The following is a 25,398-nucleotide window of genomic DNA, read 5'->3' as shown; positions in this document are numbered from 1 at the left end:
GGTGTGTAAGTCAGAAACTGAACATACATGTACTTCTGCAATCATGTTACGGTCCTGAGAAAGATGAATGGAGAAACTCTCACTGTTCTCGCTCTCCCCATCATAATTTATCTCAATTTCTGCAAACACCTGCTGGACACCAGGGTCAAATCTCAACACTGAAAATAATGAAATTGAAACATTTAATTTTAGCACAAGTAATCAGTCAATCACATGTTTTCAATCTTAATGAAGATCCTAACATAATTGTTCATCTAGACTTTATGCCCAATTGTTGCATCTTATGCTAGTATCATTTCTACTACAATGTCACTTTTCTCATATCCTCAAACACGGATAAGGGTCTATATGACAGCTTTTCAAGGACATTTTTTTTTTGGAAAAAAATAAAGAACTGGTGGCCAAATATTCTTAACAGTGTAAATACCCACTTACATATTAAATACTATGAGTAAATTAATTTTGTTGCTATAAAACCTCACTGTTCAGCCTATAACATCTATTTCATTTATATAAGAATTAAAAAGATTTCCTCGCATCAAGATAAAAGAATGGCAACTTTGCTTTGTTCATTGGAATTTAATTTCCTGGATTGACAAAACAATGAAATACCTCAAAATAAGTCTCTCAGGAATATAAATGATTTCGTAGTATGTTTTGAAATGTTAAGGTCGATGTGATTGTTCTTAAAATGAGCCGTGCCATGAGAAAACCAACATAGTGGGTTTGCGACCAGCATGGATCCAGACCAGCCTGCGCATCAGCGCAGTCTGGTCAGGCTCCATGCTGTTCGCTTTTAAGCCTATAGGAATTGGAGAAACTGTTAGCAAACAGCATGGATCCTGACCAGACTGCGCTGATGCGCAGGCTGGTCTGGATCCATGCTGGTCGCAAAGCCACTATGTTGGTTTTCTCATGGGACGGCTCAAATGTATTGTCTGAAAAAGAAAGCAATTAATGGCAAGGTAAATAACAGAGTATAAATCTTAATACAGTCTGAACTTACATCTAGAATATGCATTGAAATCTCGGCCAGCACTTGCACTTCCGCTCTTGGTTGACACCCTGACCTCCGAAATTCCTGATGGGTCACCTAGACGTATCACTGGCACACGTAAAATGTTGACGTCACCAGGGATAATCGGTTCATTTACTGTATACTGACTCCTGTCAAATTTTATCACTGGAACTGAAATGTAGCAGATTCAATATGCAATGACGTTTGTCTGAGCTTCTTTGATAACATGCTTTATGTTTAATGTAAAATCTTCTGAAAGATGATGTTTGTATCCAAAATCACTCGTATCAAATCATCTTAGGCTAAAATATTTTAAGAGGTCAAACATGAAATCTTAATTGGGCCATTTTTGTCAATTGTAAATGAAAACAGTTGATATTTTTACACATTTTTTCAGTCCTAGATTGATACTACAGCCCATGTCTGTGTCACAAAAATCAACAGTCTGTTTACACTTTTGAAAATAATATCACAAATATCTGCAATATATATGCCTGATTTTTCAAATATTTCTGTCATTTCTCCCCTTAAAAAAAAAAATTCATCTGACTTCAGGAAAACAAATGTTTTTCAAACTAAAAAGCATTAAATAAATGAAATTTAAACCAGAAAGCAGTGAAGCACAAATTTAAAGTACATACTGTCCTCTGGATCTCTGATCACGATTTTTGTAGTTATCTGTCCTCCAAGAGTTGCTCCCCCTGACATAGTGCCATCTGGTGTGCTTAGAACAAGGCGGAAACTCTCCTCCTTCTCATGTTGTCTGTCACTGATAATTTTCACCCTGCATTCTGTCTCTCTTTCACCTGAATAAAAGCAATATTAAAAAAGTCCTTTATGTGTACAGAACCTCTCAAGGCACTGTTTTAGTCATGGGTGGGCACCTAAGTAGAACCACTGCCCTTCTAAAAGCAGCTGGAAGGCTTCCTCACATAAAGAAGTCTCCACCCCAAGGGAGGATTTGAACCCACATCGGTGAGGTACAAATGATTCGAAGTCAGTGACCTTAACCACTTGGCCAAAGAACCCTTAATTTTTTTCTGGTTGGGTGAACTAAATTCTCATTAACATTTTCTTTTTCCTGCTTAAATCCTTCAACTTCCACAGGTATATGATTATATACACAGAATGTTGAAAAATGCAAGTAGAAAAAAAGGATTTCCCTCAAAATGTAAGGAAAGCTTTGAAAAAAAGAAAAGAAAAAAAAAGGAACATAATAAATTATGAGCACACTGACACCATGTAAGAAAAATATCATATTGTAATATCACTAGAGAATGTGAACACTGTATTTTAGAAATAACTGGAAAGTGAAAATACACCAGGCTTGAAGAAAACAAAGGTGCATTTGTGTCAAGTCTTTCTACATCAACTCATCAACTTGAGGTGAGGCCTATCTCATGTAACATCAAACTTATAAAACATTGAGAGTTGAAAAGTGAACATATACCAGGTTTGAAGAAAACAAAAGACGCATTTGTGTCAGGTCTTTCCAGATAGTCCACATCAACTTGAGCAGAAGCCTGTCTTGTGTAACATCTAACATGTGATTCTTGACTGATGTCACCTGACCTTGTTACCATGGCAACAACCTCATCTTCATTCTCCAACACTGTGTATTCTACATCAGCAAATTCCATCTTGGGTACTGAAATAAAAACGACAGAACACCTTTCTTTTTATATTATTTTCATTATACCATTTCAGATTAATGCCACATTATCATGATTTTCAAAACTAAAGAAAATGTCTGCCATGAATTTAGAATCATAAATCAATAACATATGACTATGATATAATTAAGTGCAGAAAAATTCCTGCAATATAACATTAAATCTTTAGTACATAACTACCAGTAACCATTTTGTAAGTTTTTTTACACACTTTACAGACTGCACAGTACTTTATAGATAATTAGCACCTAGATCTCACTCAGTCACCTTGGTTTTAATTTTAGTAGCCTAAAGATAAAATTTTCTCAAGTCTGAATTGTATGAAAAAAAAATCTCAGGACTTGCCCCCTTTAGTATCAATTTCATAAGGATGGATCTGATTGTTCTTCCCACTTCTTTATTTTACTTTTGTGATGAAAGTAATTTGTTTAGGACAAAATGTTGTGGTTTGTTCTGCTAACATATACTGTATTTCACTGGGACAAATCTCGCTGGCTCCGACTCATCAAAAATATTAAGAATACCGTCTCAAATCTTTCTTCATAAAATTTACTGTCCGAATCAAGTAACAAATACAAGTTAAGTCTATCAGGATTCTATTTAGTGTGCATTGCAGACCTAACAAGAACAATAAAATGTTCAATTTTCCTTTGTACAAATTATTTGCTCTGCATCAATGCAGATTCATCCATCAATAAACGGTTCCAATATAAGACATCTTTTAAGACAAGACAGGAACATTTTCTGGCAAAAGCAAGACAAAGTATCAGTATTAATTTCTATTTTGTTGTAGATCTAGCTGAATGGCAAAGTTTTTTTGAAAATTCAGACGTTATGTATGCCATTATTTTCTCATCTGAGTAATTTACAACAGTCGGAAATATTTGGCACACACGAGAAACAGAAGTTTTATCCAAACTGAACTTTTTTCAGTTCTAGAGAGATAACTTGGTAACCTGCAATGCACGTTTAAAGAACTTCAACAGTTTGAACTGGGCAGAGACTTTGATCTTAGAAGTAGAATGTCCGATTAAAGGATGGTAATTCACGCACATTATGTATAGAACAGGCATGACCAATCAATAAATGTAATCTCAAAAATGCTTCACATTATCAGAATTAAAATAGGCTGCAATATTTGACTTTTTTCAGTCTAGATTTACTGCCTAAAATTCTCCCTGTATTTGGCCTTCTTCAGATTACTTGTTGCTCTCCCTTTGTCTAAAATATGTTGCCATCCATTCTGATCTTAATTTTGGCTTGCTTCAAACTGTAGATTTGATGCCCTTTTTTTACCTACATCATCTTTATATTTTTTATAGAAATTTAATAAATATATAATCTTAGAAATGTTTCCTTTATGTAGAATTTAATGAAAGTAAAACTGATTACTTGGCTTGGCCTTTTTTCGCTTTGGATTATTTTAAATCAAATTAGAAACATTCTAAAACTGTGTACTTACAATCTGACACGGTGTCATTTATGGTGACAGTGGCTACACTTGGCTCACCCATGGACCCTCCAACTGGCATTCTCAGATGAAGCTCAAACTTTTCTGTTCCCTCAAGGACTGGGTGACCAAGATCATCAAGGATGGTCACACTCAAAGTCTTAGTCATCTCACCTGGGGCAAAGTCTAATATCCGTACCACAGGGATGTAATCTACTCCAGCTGTAATGTAATATTGTTTTACCAATTTCAATTCCAAGCATTCCCTGGCATAAAAATAGCATCTCCATGCAATGCAAATAGATCTACTTTACAAGGAAAACATTAAACGAAAAAATATTCTGATAGTGGCTAAAGCAGGGTATAAAATTTTCCTAACTTGGTTAAAATTTTCTGTATTTTCCAGCAACACTTGATAACCTGTCAAAGTCCTTTTTCTACCCAAGTTTACATGAATTTCATTATCATACCTTCAGCAGACATTGGCTCTGTTCTTCTAGATCTGACGGTAACACTTGATGGCCTACTGAGGTCTGTACCAGTCTTCCATACTTTCACCTCTAACATACCAACATTCTCATCCACATGATAAAGTTCCCGATCAAAGTAAAATTTTGGCTCTGAAATTATTAGAAATCATCAAAATTATCCTTCAAGAGCTCCCTCCCGTCATATATATTATAACATTAAAAGATTAATCTCTGCAGCAGACGCAGTCTTTTGATACGAAAAAAAGGGAATCAGCTCTGCAGCAGACCTCAAAATGACTTTGCACTTCCCAAAAGTCAAACCCTTGATAAAAAAGATGATAATATCATTAAAAAAATGAGAAAGTAATATCATCAGACGCACATTTTGAAATATTATCTTAAATCTATATGCACCTTTGGATACTAAAAAATCTAGAAATATTTTGTCTATTTTTCCACTGTTTGTTTGAAATTGGTGTATTGTTGTTGTTTTTTTAAGAGTTTAAGTTATGTAAAGGTGATGAATGGGCTTATTGTAATGCTTTACGATTCGATTCGTACAAGTAAAATGAAAACTTCCCCCTAGAATCAGAGTATACCACAAATGACTCAAATTATACTCACACAGAACATTCTAGGACATCTTTAATCAAGTACTCTGCACAGTGAGGTAATTGTTTACAAATTCTGTACACATATTCTAACAACAAGGTTATTTGCAGTAAACTGACTAATTAAGTATATTAAGGAATGTACATGTTTGATTCCATAATGAAATTATAAATGTTACGAAAACAATACACCATTTAAATATTTTAACTATTAAGTTGGCCGCAATTTTTAATGTTTGCAAAGTTAACTATCAACTTTTACAACTTGGATTTATGATAAATATCCCTTCATAATTGAATACCTGAACATTTTTACTGTCAACAAAAGTGAAATATTGCCTGCAACAGCTGCAGATGATTTGGTGCTACAAATGATAAATTATCTTTTACAGCATCAATTTATCAGTCTGTGAATGTTGGTAGTCCTCATTTGTATCATCAACATTATTATCATTTCTATTACAGATTTTATAAGTTTTTATTATTACTAACCCTTGTCATGCTGTACACAGTTGAATCTGCCTTTGCAATCAGTGTAGATCATGATCTGCCTACACATCTATGCAGTCTGATCAAGATCTGCACAGTTCGCCATTCAGTCAGTATGTTTTTGGTACTCACCCCTTTTAACAGTTAATTGCACTGTCCAAATTAAAAGATGGATAAGTTCATTATTGAAATTTAGCAAGGTAAGGGTTAAAAATCTACATTTATAGCCCTTTCCATTAGTCTAAACATAGTCACATTATTAGGCCAGAGTTTTTTTATCTTTCGTTTTACGGGAGATTTTTGAAAAATGAGCAGGGGGAGGAGGGAATAAAAATAAAAATAAAAAGCTTGAAAGTCAGCATCTCGGAAAAAAATAAAAATAAAATAGAATTTTTTAAGATTTTTTTTATTTTGATGAACTTTCGTTTCAAGTTTTGTTTACTTGTGTTTGTGTCCAGTATTTAATATTGTGATGTATTGTTATGTTTTAAGACTATAAAAGCCATTTATACAGAATGAACATTGAATAAAAGTTTCATGCATACTTGTGAATAAACTGCTTCAGGCACTGTAACTCACACTGGCAAGTCTTTAAAATTCAGAAAGCTTGTTTTACTTAATTTAAGTGGAAGACAAAAATTATTTTATCTGTTACAACAGCCACAGTAAATTTCAGTGACAGCAAGTAGAGACTAAACACGTCTGGTATAAAGTGGCTTAGTAGTATAGTAGTTTGGTGGTTTGGTTTGCTTGCATCTTCTGCTGTGTAACCTCTGCTTTTTATACTAATATTTACTTATTGTATCTTTCACCAATATCATCTTTAACGAGCTAACTTTACAGTTTATGCCAGCTCATAATATACTGGATTTTATCAGCAAAATAAAGTATTTAATAACTTTGAATAACAGTCACAGTGCAGAGGGCAAGATTTTTTTTCAGTGATGAAAAACGAAAGATAATCTAGCAAAAAGTAATCTGAAATTTACCTCATTGAACTCATTTGCACCTTTTTATAATACACTTAGTTCAAGTACTGAAGTTGCTTCTGTAATTTGCACCTTTTTATACTACACTAAGTTCAAGTACTGAAGTTGCATCACTTTTTGTCAAAATATTGTCTCCAATAAAAAGTATTCTTTATTATTCTTTATACACTTATGAATTCTATTGAAGTTACAAAAGAAATGGACCATCTGTCTGAGATTTTGCCAACACTACCAGCTGCTTTATGCCAGACAGTCCCAAGCCTGTGTAAAGTGTGAGGGGTCACCATTGAAATAAAAATGTAAAAAAAAATCTGCTGTTACAAACATTTATTTGTTCTGCAAACAACTAATTAATGTTTTGAATAAAATTTAATGTCAAAGCACCTTTGATATTGTATTGCCTTTCTATGGCAAACTTGTAAGTTGAATCTATTGAAAACAAAATGTGAGTAAGACAATCTTTAGACAATTTAATACTTTTAATATTGTCACTTTTATGAAATGAGTATTATGTACAATAGTCAGGCCCGTGTGCAGGATTTGTTTGCTGGGGGGGCCCAACCTGGGGTGGGTTCGGGAGGGGTATCCCCTCCCGATTGCGAATTATTTTTAATATGGCACATGAATAGATGCATTTTCCTGCTACCTGAACACCTGAACACCTTTAAGGATGCATGAATGTATCTTATATTTAAGGAAAAGTCTACTTTTTAATCATTTCATCAAGCCTTTTTCAATGTATATATGATTGTACAGTCACAGTGTATGGACTTATTTTTCTGTATGATACCCAGTTGAAAAAAATGTTGAAGTTTTAAGATGATTATTAAGAAGACTAGCTCCTAGACTAGCTCCTATGATATGATTTTTTTTTTTCATTTTTATGATTTCATGTAGTGAACTGAGCCAGTCTATATACTATGTCCATTATTACAATTTTAACATCAGTCCTCTTAGAAAATCTCAAGAATAGACTGGCTTTTGTCTCTATGAACATAAAAAAAATCATAGAAATATCGTAATTATCAGTCTAGTGGCTAGTCTAATTATTAAGGTATCCTATTTGCAAAATGGCCAAATGTTTTTAGATTTCCAACAAAACAAACCATTATTATGACAATTACTATTTACATCATAGATTTCAAATGAGAATGAACTCTTAACTGTACCAAAGATCTATAAAAAAAAATAGATGTGTATTTTATACTTCTTTGACTGTACAAACTATAACATCACAGCACATATTAAATGATATTTTTATGTATAAAACCCCTCATAAGTAACGAGTTTTAGATGCGTTTTGTGAGATTTACTGAGTAAATGTTCTGATCATTTTATAACACTTCCAAAGAGTAAAAAACATAATAGATTCTCCCCTACCCAATCAAGTACCGATCAATGAAGCATGCACAGATAAACTTTTACCTGTGACATGCCTGGGGCTAATTTCCACTACCTGACACGGTTTTATGGCTCTTTAGCCTGTGTATTGCTGTCAAATCAAGCCAGTTGCGCTGGTGTATAAATTTGTTAATTGAGGGGCCCATAGTAATAAAAGTTGTAACTAGGCAGCCAGCTGGGGGGCCCGGGCCCCCTGGCCCCTCACCTGGACACGTGCCTGATAGTATTATTTCCCGAAAAATATATATTTTGAAAAGTGTCTAAAAAATTTTGGACACAATCATCGTCCATCCACCCGTGTAGAAAGAGAGAGAAAAAAACGTTAAAGATTATCGGTAATTATTCAGTGATAAACTAAGTAATGTTGACCTTGTTTTCATGATCAATTTACATCCCCTCTAAAAGCTAAAAGAAGTGTGTCAGTATCTTGCCATCTGAAGCGGAGATCAAAGCGGTATTTTTACTCGAGATTGTCATGGCATTACGTCATGTTTTCGCGCCATGTGCATGTATCAATGTCTGATCGTACCACATCGGTTCTTAAAATTGCTGAGAAATAGAAATCAATAAAAAATTTCTTCTTTAATTTGTTATCAAAAGCGAATGTGCTATATCCCGTATAAAAGGTAAATGTCTCAAACGATAGTTACTATAGTGGATATCCTACCTCTGTGACCTATTTGCCCTCGAGGAATTTACATTATTGTTTGACAAGAAAAACTTTTAAATTGTTGGTCAAAAAATACATGTACAAAGATTCATTTAAAACTTATTAAAACCCGCAGTGACATCACATTGCTTTATTTCAAAATCGCATTTCTACTTACGTTCACGAGGTCACGTAACCTATTCTGCTCTGTTTGCCAAAAATCGTCTTACTCCATGTATTGTAATCGCAGCCGCTTTTTCATTATTTAAGATTTTTTTATTCTGTTTTTTGTACTTTCTGGTCAAAAGTCTGAATTTTAAGCCCATAGTATTCATCATTTATTTACTTTTAGAAAGAAATAAGTAACTAAGATCGCGCTGTTTGAATTTTTACAAATGATTATATGAAAATTCGACCGTTTTTATAGAATTTTGCCTACATTTCTGTCGATATCTTATTAAAATCATTATAGAAATCAAAAAGTATTATTTCTCAAGGGGTGTTGAAAACTTGAAGCGAAAATATTAAATAATGAATGCACTACGCACGGTTTTTGTGTACGCGTCGATGTAAATTAGATGTTACGATACTAAGGTCACACGTGCTTGTGGAATGGAAAATTACCGGCATGACGTTTTGATATCTTTACGATTCGCCGGTAAATACCAGTCAATCCGGGTAGCGACTGAACCATCTCAAAGTTTGTTGACGTTTTGTAGATGTAATTTCTGAATTTTGGTAAAGTAAGGACGTAAAAAAACCACTCGCCCGATCGTCCGAGTACACAGCGAGGTCCACTCGTCCTACTCAGACTTAACTCGCCAATGCGAGCAGGCGAGTGGAATTTTACAACCTGTTAATGCCGATAAATGTGCGGCAAAACACGATATTTTGCACGCGTTAAACTCCCTTCCTGCGAAATTACGTCCAGGTGAATACACTAATTTTATTTTCTTTGGGGCTGTAAACAGCCGACCGGCGGAAAAAATAAAATAAAACTCGGGAAAATGAATTTTAATTTTATTCCACTTTTGCAATATTTAGGACCGGCGCTCCCGTAAAACGAAAAATAAAAAAACTCTGGCCTTAATGATAAAAAGTCGTACTGACTCAAGGGCAGAGCCCAAACCGCATACTGACCACCAGTAGTGACATCGTAACATGTGGACCTGATACAAAACTTCCAGACCCAATCACTAGAAAAATGACCAACTGCTGCAAATGTTTGGACATTTCTCAGTTAACCTCTATGAGTTGTTGGATTTAGTTGCCTTTTAGGTGTGGTCAATATGAGAATTTATCGACATGGGAAGAGTGATATCAATAGAGGGCATATCACTTTTTCCAGGCCGATAAATCATTATATCGGCCTCTCTAAAAAGCAATATTTGTACAGTATCATCTTATAAATGAAAATACATTAGATCCAAAAAAGTTACGATTTTTTTCTCACGTGATGAGAGTATACCAACCTTTGGCACTACACTGTAGGTGTGATTTACACTAACGGCAATGATTTTTATTTGCCACTGATTAAATTAATATAGGCGATACTTGACATGAGCTAATGAATGGCAATAGCGTTTGTTAACATGTGTTACAAATATATGGGAGTAACTGGTAATAACTGTTTACAGTTATTACAATTTATTTTGTATATAACTTATTATCTCTACAGTAACCATCATTATATTGCTGTGAAGTTCTTTGATCTCACTTTTCTACTTATCTTCAAACATCTTTATGCAATGAGTAACTTGCGCCTCTTAATCACAATTGATGGAGATATTCCAAGACAGGAATTCATTTTTTGAAAGATGATTACCTCCCTATTTCAAACGAGAGACAAAAGTAGAAGAAAATATGTGTGTCCTGTGATGTTTTGATGACTCCAGTAAAATACTTTATGAGAAACACTCAACACGAATTTGTACAGACAGATGGACATACGCACAAGGCCAAACATATGTGCCCCTTACCCACCCCTCCCTCACGAACAATTTTTTTCAGGGTTTTTATGGGTGGAGCAGTGGGTGCAAACAAGGTATTCTATGTCTCTTAACTTCACAGTAAAAGCAGTACAACTAGTAGCTTTGAAAGTCATCCATTAAACTAAAAAAAATTATTTTAGCAAAAAAAAGATTAAAGACTGTACAATTTTAATAGCTGCATCAAAAATATGCAATGTAACCATGAAATGGTGCATTTAGTTTTATGATATTATCATTTTAACAACACATTAAACTTTCATGAAATTATCAAAAACTGTGTTTGTAACTAAGAAACTGCACCAAGAAAAGCCTTTTAAACTCAAGAAAGAAAAAGCAAAAAACAGGAGAGATGTGTGCACAGTGACATTAATTTTAATTTCATGCAGAATTTAATTGTGCTCATTTTGCAGTAAAAATCTAGATATTAAGTCATGTAATGCATGTTTATATTTACTTTTTTGCTATATTAAATGAATATGAAATGCAAATTAAAATTCACATGTTCAAGAACAAAATTAATGCATAAATGATTCTTCTTGTCTAGATTGTATCCTTTTTTCTTTCCTATTTATCTTTTTTTTTTTTCGTTTTTAATTTCTGTTAATTTTTAATTAATTTGTACTCATGTTAAATGTAAATTTGTAACAAGAACGTTCTATAAATTTGGAAATATCTCCTATATACTTGGTGGTGTCATTTAAAATTCTAATTAAACTAGAGCTATCATTAAATGTGATTTACACTGCTAAAGACATTTTTCTGTATGGTTGCTTCCCACCTTCATCCACCAAAGAAAAAAATAAAATTGTGGCATGGGTGGCGCACCCCTCCCTATCTCCGGCCACTCTAGACCTGCATATTTACACTTCATGATGATCAGTTTTTAAGAAGTTTCATTAGGAATTCCTTTGAAAATGTAGTAGTAGTTTGCTCCGCAAACCTTTTGCAACGAACAGCAACACCATCTTGCCAAAAACAACTCAGATTTAAACTCAATAACTTTTTTTTTGCTGCAGGAAACATATAAAAAAAAAGTCCCAAAAATAATGTTTAGCATTCTCTTGGTATCTCTTAAATACCATCTTTAAGCAGCAAAAAAAACTATTACTGCTAACTTTTTCAGCAATTAATTAAAGAAGACTTAACAATGACATCTTTCAGAACAAGATACACTATCATCATGCAATATCCTCTGTGTATTCTTTTTTTCCCCCCTTCTTTTTTATGTTTTACCTTGCATTTCTTTCAGTGATTATCAATGATTTATCAAACTGACAGACCGATTCAAGAAAAGAAAACTTCCTTGTTTTTGTATGGTATGCATTCTGTTAATTTTCTGTGAAATATTTTATTCAGGTAAACAAGAAAAAAGATGTATGAAATGTCAGCATACCTCCAAGAATAGTGTCACCTCATTTATCTTCGAGATAATTACCTCATACAGATATTTATACAAAATAAAATTAACAATTTTACAGGGCAAAATGTGCTTATATCCCAGTATCAACACATGGCTTTTGTTTTATTTCAACAACTATTATTTTTTCAAAGTTCATTTTTTCAAAGGCTGTTGAGCTGCTCGAACAGTGACAAAAATTGCGTGACTTCAAAGAATGTTTTACAAAACAAAAATAAATCTTCTTTACAGAGCAAAGCAAAAACGTGAGCTGTTAGCGATAATGGAATATCATGAATAGGAGAAAAAGTATAAAAAAACACAATGACTGAATGAGATCAGAAAAAAACTGAGGAAGGCAAATCATCCTCTGAATGAAAAATGTCCAAAAAAAAAATGCTCCTATCATTTCCTGTTTTACTGCATGAATGAAACCTCTCAAAAAAGCCTTACAGCACTCGGCTTTGTTTGTTGTAAAACTTGATATTGTTATCTGTGAATACAGTTCCTTTATGTAAACCATTTGGTGCACTGGTAATATTTTACATAGAAAAAAAACTAGAGTTTTGGCTACAAGAGAGATTGTTAAAAGATAGGATGATAGAATTATCTCTTAATGTTTGCCATATGAAATCCATATGCTTTAAACTTGTAACAATTTATTGCTTTCAAGTAGAACATTACTTAGTTCACTGGCTTGGGAGGAAAAGTCTCAATTTTTTTTCTCATTCGTGCAGGAATTTATAGTGCAAAGAAAATCAGCAGAATCAACAATTTTTGCTATAGAAATTTACAATTTTTGGGACTAATAAGCGATGGCATCTAAAGATCATGTCATAGGATATCACAAACTCTTCTCAAAATGCGCAGCAATTTATATTTAGTCTCAATCAGGGTTCCTGCAAAGTATGTTTCAATGGCATTTATTTAAGAAATAATATATCCCAAACAGTAATTTGCCACTGAATAAAATTACTATTTGGAGTTTAGATGGAGGAAATATAATAATATGCATATGGTCGACAAACAATAATTTTATCCAAAAGCAAATCAGTGTTTGAGATGTATGATTTCAATTCTTACACATTATCAACATCCTTGAAGATATTCACCAAATATTTGCTGTTTAGTGTGGTTTTCTTTTCTAGCGATGATGTCAGATGCAATAATTTTATAACTGTGACATACAAACTTTACATGTGTTGCACATAACACATAGTATCAGTCCTCTTTGTTTAATCAGGAAATAAACTGGGTCAAGGTAGAATACATAACAAAATATATAGCAATTATTACATAACAAAAACTACAGCATAATTAAAAGTGAATATAATTACCATCAGCAGGATCCTGTCCAATCAAAATCACTGTCTCTCTGTCCTTTCCAATCCTTCCTCCCATTGGCTGACCAAGAACCAATGAGAATCTCTCTTCCTCTTCAAACAGAGTATCATCAATGATAGTGACTGTACACATCTTTTTGTCTTCCCCTTTATCAAACCTGATCATACTATTGTGGTCCTGGGGTCTAGAAATGTAGTCAGAATAGGACTGCACTTTGTTTGGTGGAGTTCCTCTTCCTGTGCCTGAAGGAAATTTCATCTAATAGAAAAATGTACTTTAGAAACAATACCTAGTTCTGTGGATATGATCAGTTTATATATTATTGTAATTTTGTTTCTTTATTTAATATGAAGCTAATAGTGCAGATTGCAAGAGGAAGGTTTGACTCTTGAATATTAGTTTTACTAAAATAACACTTTGACATATAATTTTTTTCTGACAAAATCTTCCAAGTTGGTCTGGACTTACAACAAATTTCTGACACAGAACAGAGGTCTAAACCAGCTGACATCTGAAATTTTCACAAAGGGGAAAAAACCTAATTATGTTTGTATAACACAAGTCACAAGGTGAAAGATGAGAGGAGGGGTGGAAGTTGAGGAAATTACCTAAAGATCTTTGTGTAAATTTTATGTTTTGCCATCTCTATAACAGATACTCTCAACTATAATCACAGCGATTCTTTATTCCTATGCAGTTATGCAGAGAGGGAATCAAGTGTTTCTTGTTTCCAGAGATTTCTAAACGATGAAATAAATAGTAGGTACCACTTTCCTTCCTTGCTGAAGAATTTTAATAATTATGGAAGCTTTAAGGCAAGATTAGGCACACCTGCTTTTATTACTGTATGAAAGTTCATATCAAATCTGTAACCCGTTAAAATTAACTGCTGAAAAGCAAATCCTTTCTTCATCTGCCAAATTTCATAGTACTCAAAGATTTAGCTATTATTTGCAACAGAAAATTGCAACAGGGATTAGGATGTAATAATAGTGCCAGTAACATATGGAATCTTTCAGCTAGCAAATTAGTTCCCATACAAAACTGATTTTGTATACACAGCAATAAGGCATGTCTCCACAAGACACAAATGCCCCCCATTACTTGATGTAAAGGCATAAAAGTGTCTATCCTGTGAATGTTCGGTAATGACACTTTCATAACAGGACATTTAGACAGTGCAAGGTTCTTGGTTAAACATGAGTTTTCACTTTTTTTTATGTAGGAAACTGGACCAAGTTCAGCAGCCAATGCTGACCTTGACCTTTGAGGTGAAAATATTTATGCATGCCATAAATTGTCTAAAATGATCAATAAATTTTGTGCTAAGTAATTCAAAATCCTATCATACATGACAATGTTATTACTAATAGGCTAATAGCCTTATACTAGTTTCTATCAAGGGAAACACTATATGCCATTGCAACATCATCAATGTTGAGGCACTGAAAGCAATTAACATAGATAAAACATCTTGATCTGAACTAATTTAAACCAAAAAAGCCTGCTGTTCTATATATAAAAGGCAAAATGAGCACCACTGTGCAAGAAGCAACGTTACTGCTTTGCAATCTGTATGGATCCAGATTACCCTTCAAATTTGTGCAGTCTGATCTGGATCCATACTGTCTGTTTATTAGTTGCACAAGTGCTGAAACTGATAGGCAAACAGTACGTCTGTGCACTGAGCTGGATCCTGTCTGGTCACAAAGGTCTAATGTTAGTTTTCACACTGCAGCACTTCAATGAAGACTGGAATCTCTCAAGACCTGGAGGTCTTTTCTATTCTATACCATATTTCTGGGCAAAAATTCAAAATCTGTACCTTCAGCAGTATAGCATATGACCATGAGTTCATCTGACAAATCTCCTGTTCTGTAGACTGGAATCTCCAATTTAGAGACCTTCTCATCTACACTGTACAATATTTCCGGAAAGAATACAGTTGATTCTGTAAGTGTATACAAGAAAACTGATAATGATCCACACAATAATATTTACAATACATGTTTTATTGTTAAACACTACCCTTCTAGGACTGGTTAACATTTAAAAAATAGCACAAAACCAGGCTTATCAGATGAGAAACAGAAGGAAATATGAAATCAAAACAGCATGCAAACTTTCACAAAATCTTTGTCTGTACTTCCAAATATATTGACCTTTCTCACAGGCAGCCAGCAAACAAAACCATTTTTTCTATATTGTGCACATTCCTATCACATGTCTTTATTATGGTAATCAAAGTTATCTATTCTTTCTATCCAGTGACTTTGACCCTGACCAAACAGACCATAGACAGTTATGCTCTTCTCCCTTTCTTTTTTATTTTGTTTCTTTCTATGTAATGCAACTACATGTACACAGCTGTTGGTATTCCTGACATTAAAACATTTTGCTCATATGGAAATATGTGATTTTGTTTACATATTTTGTTAACTTATAGTTTCTAAAAATTCTTACCATCTTCAGGATCAACAATCGTTACCACCGCAACATCAGGATACTCAAGGACAGCAGAAACTGGGTCTGTCACCTGGAGAATCAGGGTCTCTTCCATCTCATATATGTCATCATCTCGTAGTGGAAGTCTCCATATTTTCTCTGTCTGACCTGCAAATTATCATAAAATCTATCATTGCAACAATGGCAACATCAATCATCTTCTCCGTACTTTATTTCTCTGTCTGACCTGCAAATTACATTCAAATTTATCAATGTAACTATGGCAACATCATGATATTCACTTAGTTCATCACTTGGAGAATTAGGGTTTCTTCCATCTCTTATATAAAATCATATATTTGAGGCAGCCTCCGTATTTTCTCTGTTTAAGCCAAGAAAAAAATAACCGTATCACTGGTAAAACTGCTGAAATTAAGAGTCAAGGTTATTGTTTACCCAAATAGAGCTTCCATGAATATTCATTAATGTTCATGGGCACTGACTTTTGCAAGTTTTTTCAAGACCAAAGAAATAAATACAAACAAGTTTCTACAAAGTCTCTAATATATGCAACTGCGCTTTTCTATGGAAGCCACAAAATGTTACACTACTTATTTCTATTATATTGTTGGGTTTTAAATCAACCTGACACAATATAGGGCATATGGAGACTTTCCAGCATTTATGGAGAAAGAAGATCCCTGCATGGTGCTCTTTTGGCACTATTTCTGGCATGGGTGGCACCTGGGCAGAATGACCAATGTGTAAACCTGCTGGATAGATTCCTAACATGAAAGAGTTCTACAACCCAGGCAGGGTTTCAAACCCACAGAAGTGTGGGAATAGTGATTTGAAGTCAGCACCTTAACCCTTACCCTGCTAAATTCGTATAATGAACTTGTCTATCTTCCAATTTGGACAGTACCATTAACTGTTAAAAGGGGTGTTTACCAAAAATATACTGACTGAATGGTGAACAGTGCAGATCATGTGCAGACTGATCATGATCTACACTGGTCACAAAGGCAGAATCAGTCATGTCCAGCATGGGAAGGGTTAATCAAGCTAAAATTTATGTGGCTAAAATCAATCTACAAAACTTTGGATTTCACAAAAAAACCATGGCTGAACTAGGGATGCTCTTGAAGACATTGTTCAACTATGGCTCATGATGGTCATAACACAGTTTGTTTGTTCCTGGTGTGCAAACATGTGCAAAAAAGGAATGCATGAACCAGTAACTTTTTAGCTTTTATCAAAGGATTTCATTGGCTGACAGATTAAACTAGGGTGTTGATGATACTGGCGCATAGTCAGCAAGAATATAAACATCTTTATTTTATCTGCTAATATTTGTTTTGCCACAACTGTAGCATACATGCAGTGGTTGATTGGCCAAACTAGCTGTCTTACAGGCAACCTCAGAATTTACAGGATATTCATGTGGTAAAATTAACTAAAATTAGTTATGAAGGATTTATCTATTACACTCTGAGAATAGATCTACCTACCTGTCTGCTTATATACAGTATTCTGTTACAGTTTTGTAATGTAAAATATCAATCAAAAAGAAAATCTTGTTACAATTTTCTCCAAAGGCAATACTGTCCATTCCACTAAGGTTCGTATTCAACATTTAAAGTCTGAAAATTAGACATAAGACATTAACCTTTACCCTGCTAAATTTCTAAAATGGACTGGTCCATCATTCAATTTGGGCAATACCATTTATTACTCGAAGTGATGTTAACTGAAAATTTACTGACTGAATAGCGAACAGTGCAGACCATGATCAGCCTGCACAAATCACAGATGTGCAGGCTGATCTTGGTCTGCACTGGTCGCAAAGGCAGAATCACTTGCCGCCAGCAGGCTAAAAGTTAAATCTCTAAAAGATCTAACTGTCGTATCTTCCTCTGTAATAAATCTACATCACTGAAATGTTTCATTGCTTTTTGCAGAAATATATGCCATATTCACACCAAATTTCATTAAAATCCATACAAAATTTGTAAATATAGGGCAAAACATAATTTTAACATTTCAGAATCTAAGCCTCAGACTTAAAACGTTGATAAATGACCTAGGTGTTTTCTTCACTGAAACAGTAACAGAATTACTCCTTTAACCCTTAGCCTGCCGGCGGCAAGTGATTTTGCCTTTGCGACCAGTGCAGACCAAGATCAGCCTGCACATCCATGCAGTCTGATCATGGTCTGCTCTGTTCGCTATTCAGTCAGTAATTTTTCAGTGAACACCCCTTTGAATAATAAGTGGTATGGCCCGAATGATGGCCCGGTCCATTTTAGATATTTAGCAGGGTAAGGGTTAACATAACCCAGTTATAAAATTAATGAATGCATTTTGACAAAAGTCTGCTGAGCTACCTGGAAAAAGAAGCAGTACCTGGATTGAACTGTACTTGTTCTGCAAACTGTCTGGAAACATCTTTACCAATACTGGCCGTCCTCTCAGTAACATTGATTGCTGCAATAACAATAAACATTCATTGTCAAAAGAATACAAATAACTGCAACATTAATTAACATTCTATGTCAAAAGAATACTTAGTCTAATAACAGCGACATTAATTAACATTCAATAACAAAGGAATTTATAACTAACTGCAAAATCAATTAACATTTGATAAAAAAGGAATTTATAACTAACTGTAATATCAATTAATATTCATTAAAAGAGGAATAAAAGTAAGAACATTCATTAATTACTGTAAGATGAATTAACCCTTAGCCTGCTGCAGGCGAATTTAACAGCCTTTGCAAACAGCTTGGAACCAGATCAGACGCCGATTAAATCGGCGTCTGATCAGGTTCCAAGCTGTTTGCTACTCTGACAATATTTCTTCCAATTTTGGAGCAAATTGAATGAACTTTACAATTTTAGCAGACGACATTTCCAGCAGACGACAATTTATCTAGCATGCTAAAGGTTAACATACTGTATCAAAAGGATTTTATATTACACATGATCAAAGCAAGTGTAACAGAAAAACATTTTCTGTTAATAATAACAGGTTTTTACACAAAAGATAAATACCAAAAGTAATGTTATAAATACAGTTGCCCATACAAATGACTTCTGTTTAGCATGGAACAAATTTTATTTGGAAGGGTTTAAAAAAAAACAAAAAACAAGAGCTGTCTCCATAGGATGACACATGCCCCCCGATGGCAATTTGAAGGAACAGTTATGGCTGATGTTAGAGTTTAGGACCTTTGACCTACGGACCGCGGTCTTGTGCGCGATACGTCTTACTGTGCCACACATTCATGCGTAGTTATTTTAAAATCCATGCATGAATGACAAAGATATGGACCGGACATGCCCATCATTGCACTACCATGAAATATGACCTTTAACGTCTAAGTGTGACCTTGACCTTTGAGCTACGGACCTGGGTCTTGCGCACGACATGTCGTCTTACTGTGGTACACATTCATGCCAAGTTATTTGAAAATCCATCCATGGATGACAAAGATATGGACCAGACACGAAAATTGCGGACAGACTGTTCAAAAACTGTATGCCTCCCTTCGGGGGCATTAAAAAAAAAAAAACATTCTCGGGAAGTCTTTTTTTTTGCCTTAAAGTACTCTTTTTTTATCAGATAATGTTACCCCAGCGCAGAAAGGAGAAGTTAGTTCACTAGACTGACATTAGAATGAAATTCACCACTTTTTAAAGTGCAACATGATCACAAAAAAATCATTAAATCAATAAATGCAGTGTATACGAAAAACTTTTCTCATTTGATTTTAATATCCAACCAAATAATATGCAAAAGTTCATCGAGTCATTGAATTTCTTTTAAAATGTTAAATTTTATACTCACTGACAAATGAAGTTTCCGCAAGGAATCCCCGTCGTCGCAGTGTCACCTGCAGCACTTCCTGCGTCTCATTGACGGTCAGTCTACTGTGCTTGAACGAAATCCAACCCCAGTTCAGGTGAAAGGGTTGATTCTCTAGGGAATTCCCACCTGAAAATAGAAGATATCACAAATTTAGTGAAAACATTTAATGATTTTAGACTTTTACAGTTAGTCCATACGAAATAAACAAAATACGACACTGAAAACAGCTGTTATGCCTAAAAGAGCAGATGTTAATATTCAAATAATAGCTGTAAAATTAATTCCTTGCTTTCCAACAAAATACTCTAACAAAAAGAACAAAAAAAAACTTCTATGCTTTCCGTGGATACTTAATTTAAAGGTTTGCCTTTGATATTTTTGCACACTTAACATCGCAAGTCTGGTAAACGGAATATCATTTAAGTATAGTATGTTTTGTTTCTTGTTTCATTGTTTTTTTGTGTTTTTTCTTTATTTTTTTTTTTGCTTCTTCAAGCAGAAATTCTTCTTCAAGTAGAATGTTCTGGGAAAATACCACCAGTTAGATATGACATAACACAAATATCATCATTATCACAACAGACTAGATAAAGAGACTCTGCTTCTAGACAATGAGGAACACTCTAGCCTATTTTTAAATATGCTTTCAGCTTGCACAAAAAAAGTAAATCATTATTGTTTTTCCTCTTACTATTTCATCTCTTGACTACATTTCTGTCTAGAATTATCAGACATAACATACTCCAAGAGCTGATGTCCTAGAAATTGTGGAATTATCTCATCAACTTGTTAGCAATATAACAAATAAATTGAAAAAAAAGAAACCTAATCTACTTGTGTAATTTGGATATAAATATTTAGTTTTTCGACAATTTCTGTCTAATTAAACTGATAATGTTATTTAAGAATACACATAAATAGGAACTGACATAGTTCCAGTAAAAAACGTTGCTTGTATTATCCAGTGTGTTCATGAAACATATATAGCGTTATTTCTAGAGCGACGCAGCGGGGCGCCCCGCCCTGCCCTTTTTTACTGCCGCCACGCTGCCCATAAAATGTGCCCTGTTGCCTTTGATCTTATGCTAAATCCCGCCAAATTCCCTGTTGACATGCCTTGTCGATTTTTTGATCAGCAAATTACGTCACGGCGAGTGCACACAGGTAATGAGAATCAATGAAGTGTTAAAACAAATTGATAAAGAGTATGGATCCTGTGAAATATCAAAAAAGCGTGCGTAAGCGGCCAGCTGATTACCGAGCACGTTAAAAGTGCCCTAGATTTCTTTGGGCAAAATTTAAATTAGACCGTCGTTTAGTATAACAAGTATATATCAATGCAGTTTGATTCTACTGTAATTTAAACTAGAAAATGCACACATTTTAATGATTATCGAAAGTAAAAGAAAGTTTAGAATGTCCGTTCACGAGTCTTATTACTCCCGATGTCGTATGCAATTTTTCCATATTTCCTTCAAAAAAGCTGACAGTCGGTGTATTTTTTATGATGAGAAACATCAAAATATGTGGAACTATCTCTGGTTTACCCAAGTGGGTCATTTAAACTAAGTAAAAACTACTTTCAGACAACATTCCGAAAGTGTACCAGTATCCGGATAGTATATTTTGGATATGCGATTTAGTAAACTTTAACCTTACTGTAATAGCACTTTTCTGTTAATGAAATATTGATGAAAGACCTGATAAATACATTAGGACTTTTGATAATTATCAGTTTACAATGTGACCTGAAACAGGCCTACAACTATGTTGTTTACAACATGATCTTGGTTTCAAGATTAAGCTTATATTAAGGCCCTCCACTATTTCACATTCATATGAATAAGTTGACATTCTTGGTGACATTTTTAAGAGAAAGGCTTGAATGGTTTAACCTAAACTATAAAGTAAGTAAAAAGCCTTTGTAAACTTTGTTACTAGTTTTGGGAAGATTTAGCACTTTATTCTGTGACATTTCTTTTAAGTGTGTAATAAAGATAAATGGAATACATACATGTATTAACTATAGACATCTAGAAATGCAACTACTGCTATGGTAACTTTCACATCTAAAAGGGCACCCTGCTCCTTTCGGACAGCACCCTGCCCCTTTTTGGCAGCACCCTGCCCTTTTTGAGCTCTAGAAATAACACTAATATATCCATGCATGTCAAGCTGGAAACGATTTATAATACTAGGTCAAATGTATCAACAAAGGATGAAGTTTGATGAGGATCTGCAACAAAACAGAATCTGTAAGTGTCTTTGTTATCATGAAATATGACCAGCTTGAAAAATTTTTCTAGTAATTAGGCAAAGACTATTGCCTGCCACACTGTGCAATCTGTGGTATAAAGTTCGAAAAATAATAATAAATAAAATAATATATATTAAATAGTATAACAAAATGACAGTAAAGTTTTTTTTAATTAATTGTTTCGGTTTACACTGACATACAACATAAACAATACATTATATGCAAAAATTACAATTCAATGTTCATAATTTTGTTTTAGATGCATATTTTAAATGCTTGAAATACAATTATAATCTCTCTTAATTACACCTCCAAGGAGCAAACACCTCTCTATAAAGATGGATAGTTTCTTTTCCATTAGATAGACGTCTTAGTAAATTAACCTCTACAGGCCAACAACCTCTCAGCAAAAAATGTATTTCAGCCCTTATGAAAAACCTTCCCTATTGTCAGTGTATGGTCAGTTTATGTCCAGTGTGTTTCCAGTCAATAATACTCTAAAATCCAGTTACTTGCCAGCCTATTTCCAGAGCTGACAATAAACTGATCCAGTGTGTTGCCACTTAATAACCATCATGTGTCCATGTGCTTGTCAGCTTATTTCCAGACCTGAAAACCAGCTGTAAAATTTAACTTCCAGTCTGCTGTCAGTTTATATACAGTTTGTTGTCAGTGATGTTTGTAATGACGTTTTAACAAAATTTCATTGATTTTTCATATAAAACTATTTGAAGGAGCTAAATTATATAGAGGTATCTGGAAATAAACACTGACAACAATCTGGCAACAAACTGGTATGCAATGTCAATCTGACAACACACTGGATACACAACTGACAACAACCCTTATGAAAAACCTTCCCTATTGTCAGTGTGTGGTCAGTTTATGTCCAGTGTGTTTCCAGTCAATAATACTCTAAAATCCAGTTACTTGCCAGCCTATTTCCAGAGCTGACAATAAACTGATCCAGTGTGTTGCCACTTAATAACCATCATGTGTCCATGTGCTTGTCAGCTGATTTCCAGACCTGAAAACCAGCTGTAAAATTTAACTTCCAGTCTGCTGTCAGTTTATATACAGTTTGTTGTCAGTGATGTTTGTAATGACGTTTTAACAAAATTTCATTGATTTTTCATATAAAACTATTTGAAGGAGCTAAATTATATAGAGGTATCTGGAAATAAACACTGACAACAATCTGGCAACAAACTGGTATGCAATGTCAATCTGGCAACACACTGGATACACAACTGACAACAAGCGGCTTTTTGGACTTTCCAGTCTGTTGCCCTTGTATTGTCAGTGCACAGCCAGTCAACTGGAAATATTTTTCTGACAACACACTGGCATATTGCCAGTGTGTTGTCATTGTATTGTCAGTGTATAGTCAGTCACAGCATGCCAGGCTCTCTTACATGGACAAGAGAAACACTTTAGCAAACTGGAATCATATTTAAAGTTTTAACTAAATTCCTTTATGCAGTACAAAGTTATGAGCACTTATACATGAGTGTTTTTTTGTTTTGGGTTTTAACGCCGTTTTTCAACAGTATTTCAGTCATGTAACAGTGGGTAACATTAGTGTGGCAGATGGACTAGTTTTGTTTGTTTGTTTTGGGTTTAATGCTGTTTTTCAACAGTATTTCAGTCATGTAACAGGGGGCAGTTAACCTAACCAGTGTTCCTGAATTCTGTACCAGTATAAACCTGTTCTCTGTAAGTAACTGCCAACTTCCCCACATGAATCAGAGGTGGATGACTAATGATTTCAGACACAATGTCATTTATCAAATAGTCACGGAGAACATAAGCCCTGTCCTAAGATCGAACTCGCGACCCCATGTTCCGTAGATCGACGCTCTACCTACTGAGCTAAAGATGGACTAGTATCCCAATATATCGCTTACTACTCAGTGTTACTAATTTTTTTATTTCCCCCTAGGAAAATTGTCTTTATTACCATTGTATTGTCATAGCGTTGTCAGTGTATGGGAAGTTTGTTTCCAGTTTAGTGTCAGTATATATTTTTTTCTATTTATCCTTATTAATTTTTAAAATATGAATTTTAATGTGGCTTAAAACCTTCATTTGCTTGTGACTCAATTTAATACAAATTCAGATTTGCAATATTTCAGTTATCAATAATATAACATTGAAACCAAAGGAAATGGTAAATCTGCAAGTTTAATTTTACTTTACTAAAGGGTAGCGAAAATACATGACTTTTAAAATTTCTGTATCTGTTTAGCAAAAATACTTGTTGTGGACAGAAACTGTGTTACAATGAAAACAAGTAACTGTAAAATGATGAAAAAATTACCTTTACAATGTGCCCATCAGTGCTGAAAACTATTGAAAACTGAAAATAGTTTTGGAGGGAAAAATGCACACTTGGCCATTTTGATAAGGTGTCTTGTAATATTTGTTCTGCTGTGAAAATTGCTAGATGGGTATATTGCCAGTGTATTGCCATTGTGTAGCCAGTGCATTGTCAGAATCTGCTCTGAGTAAATTTATATCCAATGTACTGTCAGACAGACAGCCAATCCATACAATATTGTCACTTATGTAATTTTTATCTCGATTATTCAAAGAATAGAAGTTATTGGACATGCCCCTATGTTGTTTTTTTTTACAAAATTATAGATTGAAACTAATTACACACTTGTTCAATGTCATGACCTGATATGTACTAAGCAGGTCCCATAACTATACTTTTTTCCAAAATTAAGCCCGTTTTTCCACATAGCATTTTTTTGCTTAGTTTTTGTATGCAAGCTGGTATCTCAGTACTCATTCAATTCGATTATAGATAATTATGTTTTTTTATTTCCAGTTTCTTGCCATTTTCCTGTCAGATTTCTTCCAGACACTGGAAACAAGCTGACAATATTGTCAGTGTGTTTACATGCTGATTGTTATGAGCCAGTTTATTGTCATATAGTTTGCAGATTATTCCCAGAAACTGGAAATAATATGGAAATAGTGTCCATATTATTTTCAGCTAAACTTTTTTTCTTGGAAGTTTGTTCCCATATAGGAGTCAGATTATTTCCAGTTACCTTTTTTTTTTGACAGACTGTTGCCAGATCATTGACAGTTACCTTGCAGCTTAATGCCAGCTTGTTTCCATATTTCATTTTCGTAAGGGAGTGTTCCCCAATAGTGTTCTATCTACAGCCTGTACTTTAAACAGAAAATTGATAACAAATTGCAAAATGAAAACTCTGAGCTCTTTAAATCAATTTTTCCAGAAAAGCTGGTACATCAATTTTACAAAACACACCATTTGAAAGCTTTCAAGTATTATAATCCTACAGGTAGGTACAGGTGTTTTAATG

At 34.1% G+C, this 25,398-nt stretch overlaps 1 protein-coding gene across 2 annotated transcripts in view; it reads right to left on the bottom strand.

The window, feature by feature from the left end:
- LOC123557097 (FRAS1-related extracellular matrix protein 2-like) overlaps positions 1-25,398 on the bottom strand; it is a 109,993-nt gene that overhangs the window by 13,267 nt on the left and 71,328 nt on the right. For both annotated transcript variants that reach the window (XM_053543473.1, XM_053543474.1), the window contains exons 3-13: positions 19,780-19,926; positions 18,333-18,413; positions 15,945-16,094; positions 15,307-15,432; positions 13,475-13,723; positions 4,612-4,761; positions 4,154-4,363; positions 2,469-2,666; positions 1,660-1,824; positions 1,007-1,189; positions 28-158 (exon numbers count right to left, since the gene is read on the bottom strand). In XM_053543473.1, coding sequence (XP_053399448.1) covers positions 28-158; positions 1,007-1,189; positions 1,660-1,824; positions 2,469-2,666; positions 4,154-4,363; positions 4,612-4,761; positions 13,475-13,723; positions 15,307-15,432; positions 15,945-16,094; positions 18,333-18,413; positions 19,780-19,926 — 1,790 coding nt within the window. The remainder of the gene's footprint in view (positions 1-27; positions 159-1,006; positions 1,190-1,659; positions 1,825-2,468; positions 2,667-4,153; positions 4,364-4,611; positions 4,762-13,474; positions 13,724-15,306; positions 15,433-15,944; positions 16,095-18,332; positions 18,414-19,779; positions 19,927-25,398) is intronic.

The sequence above is a fragment of the Mercenaria mercenaria genome, chromosome 5 (genome assembly GCF_021730395.1).
Source record: "Mercenaria mercenaria strain notata chromosome 5, MADL_Memer_1, whole genome shotgun sequence".
Lineage (NCBI taxonomy): Eukaryota > Metazoa > Mollusca > Bivalvia > Venerida > Veneridae > Mercenaria > Mercenaria mercenaria.
Note: the sequence above shows the minus strand (reverse complement) of the source record. Positions and strands in the feature narration are given on the sequence as shown.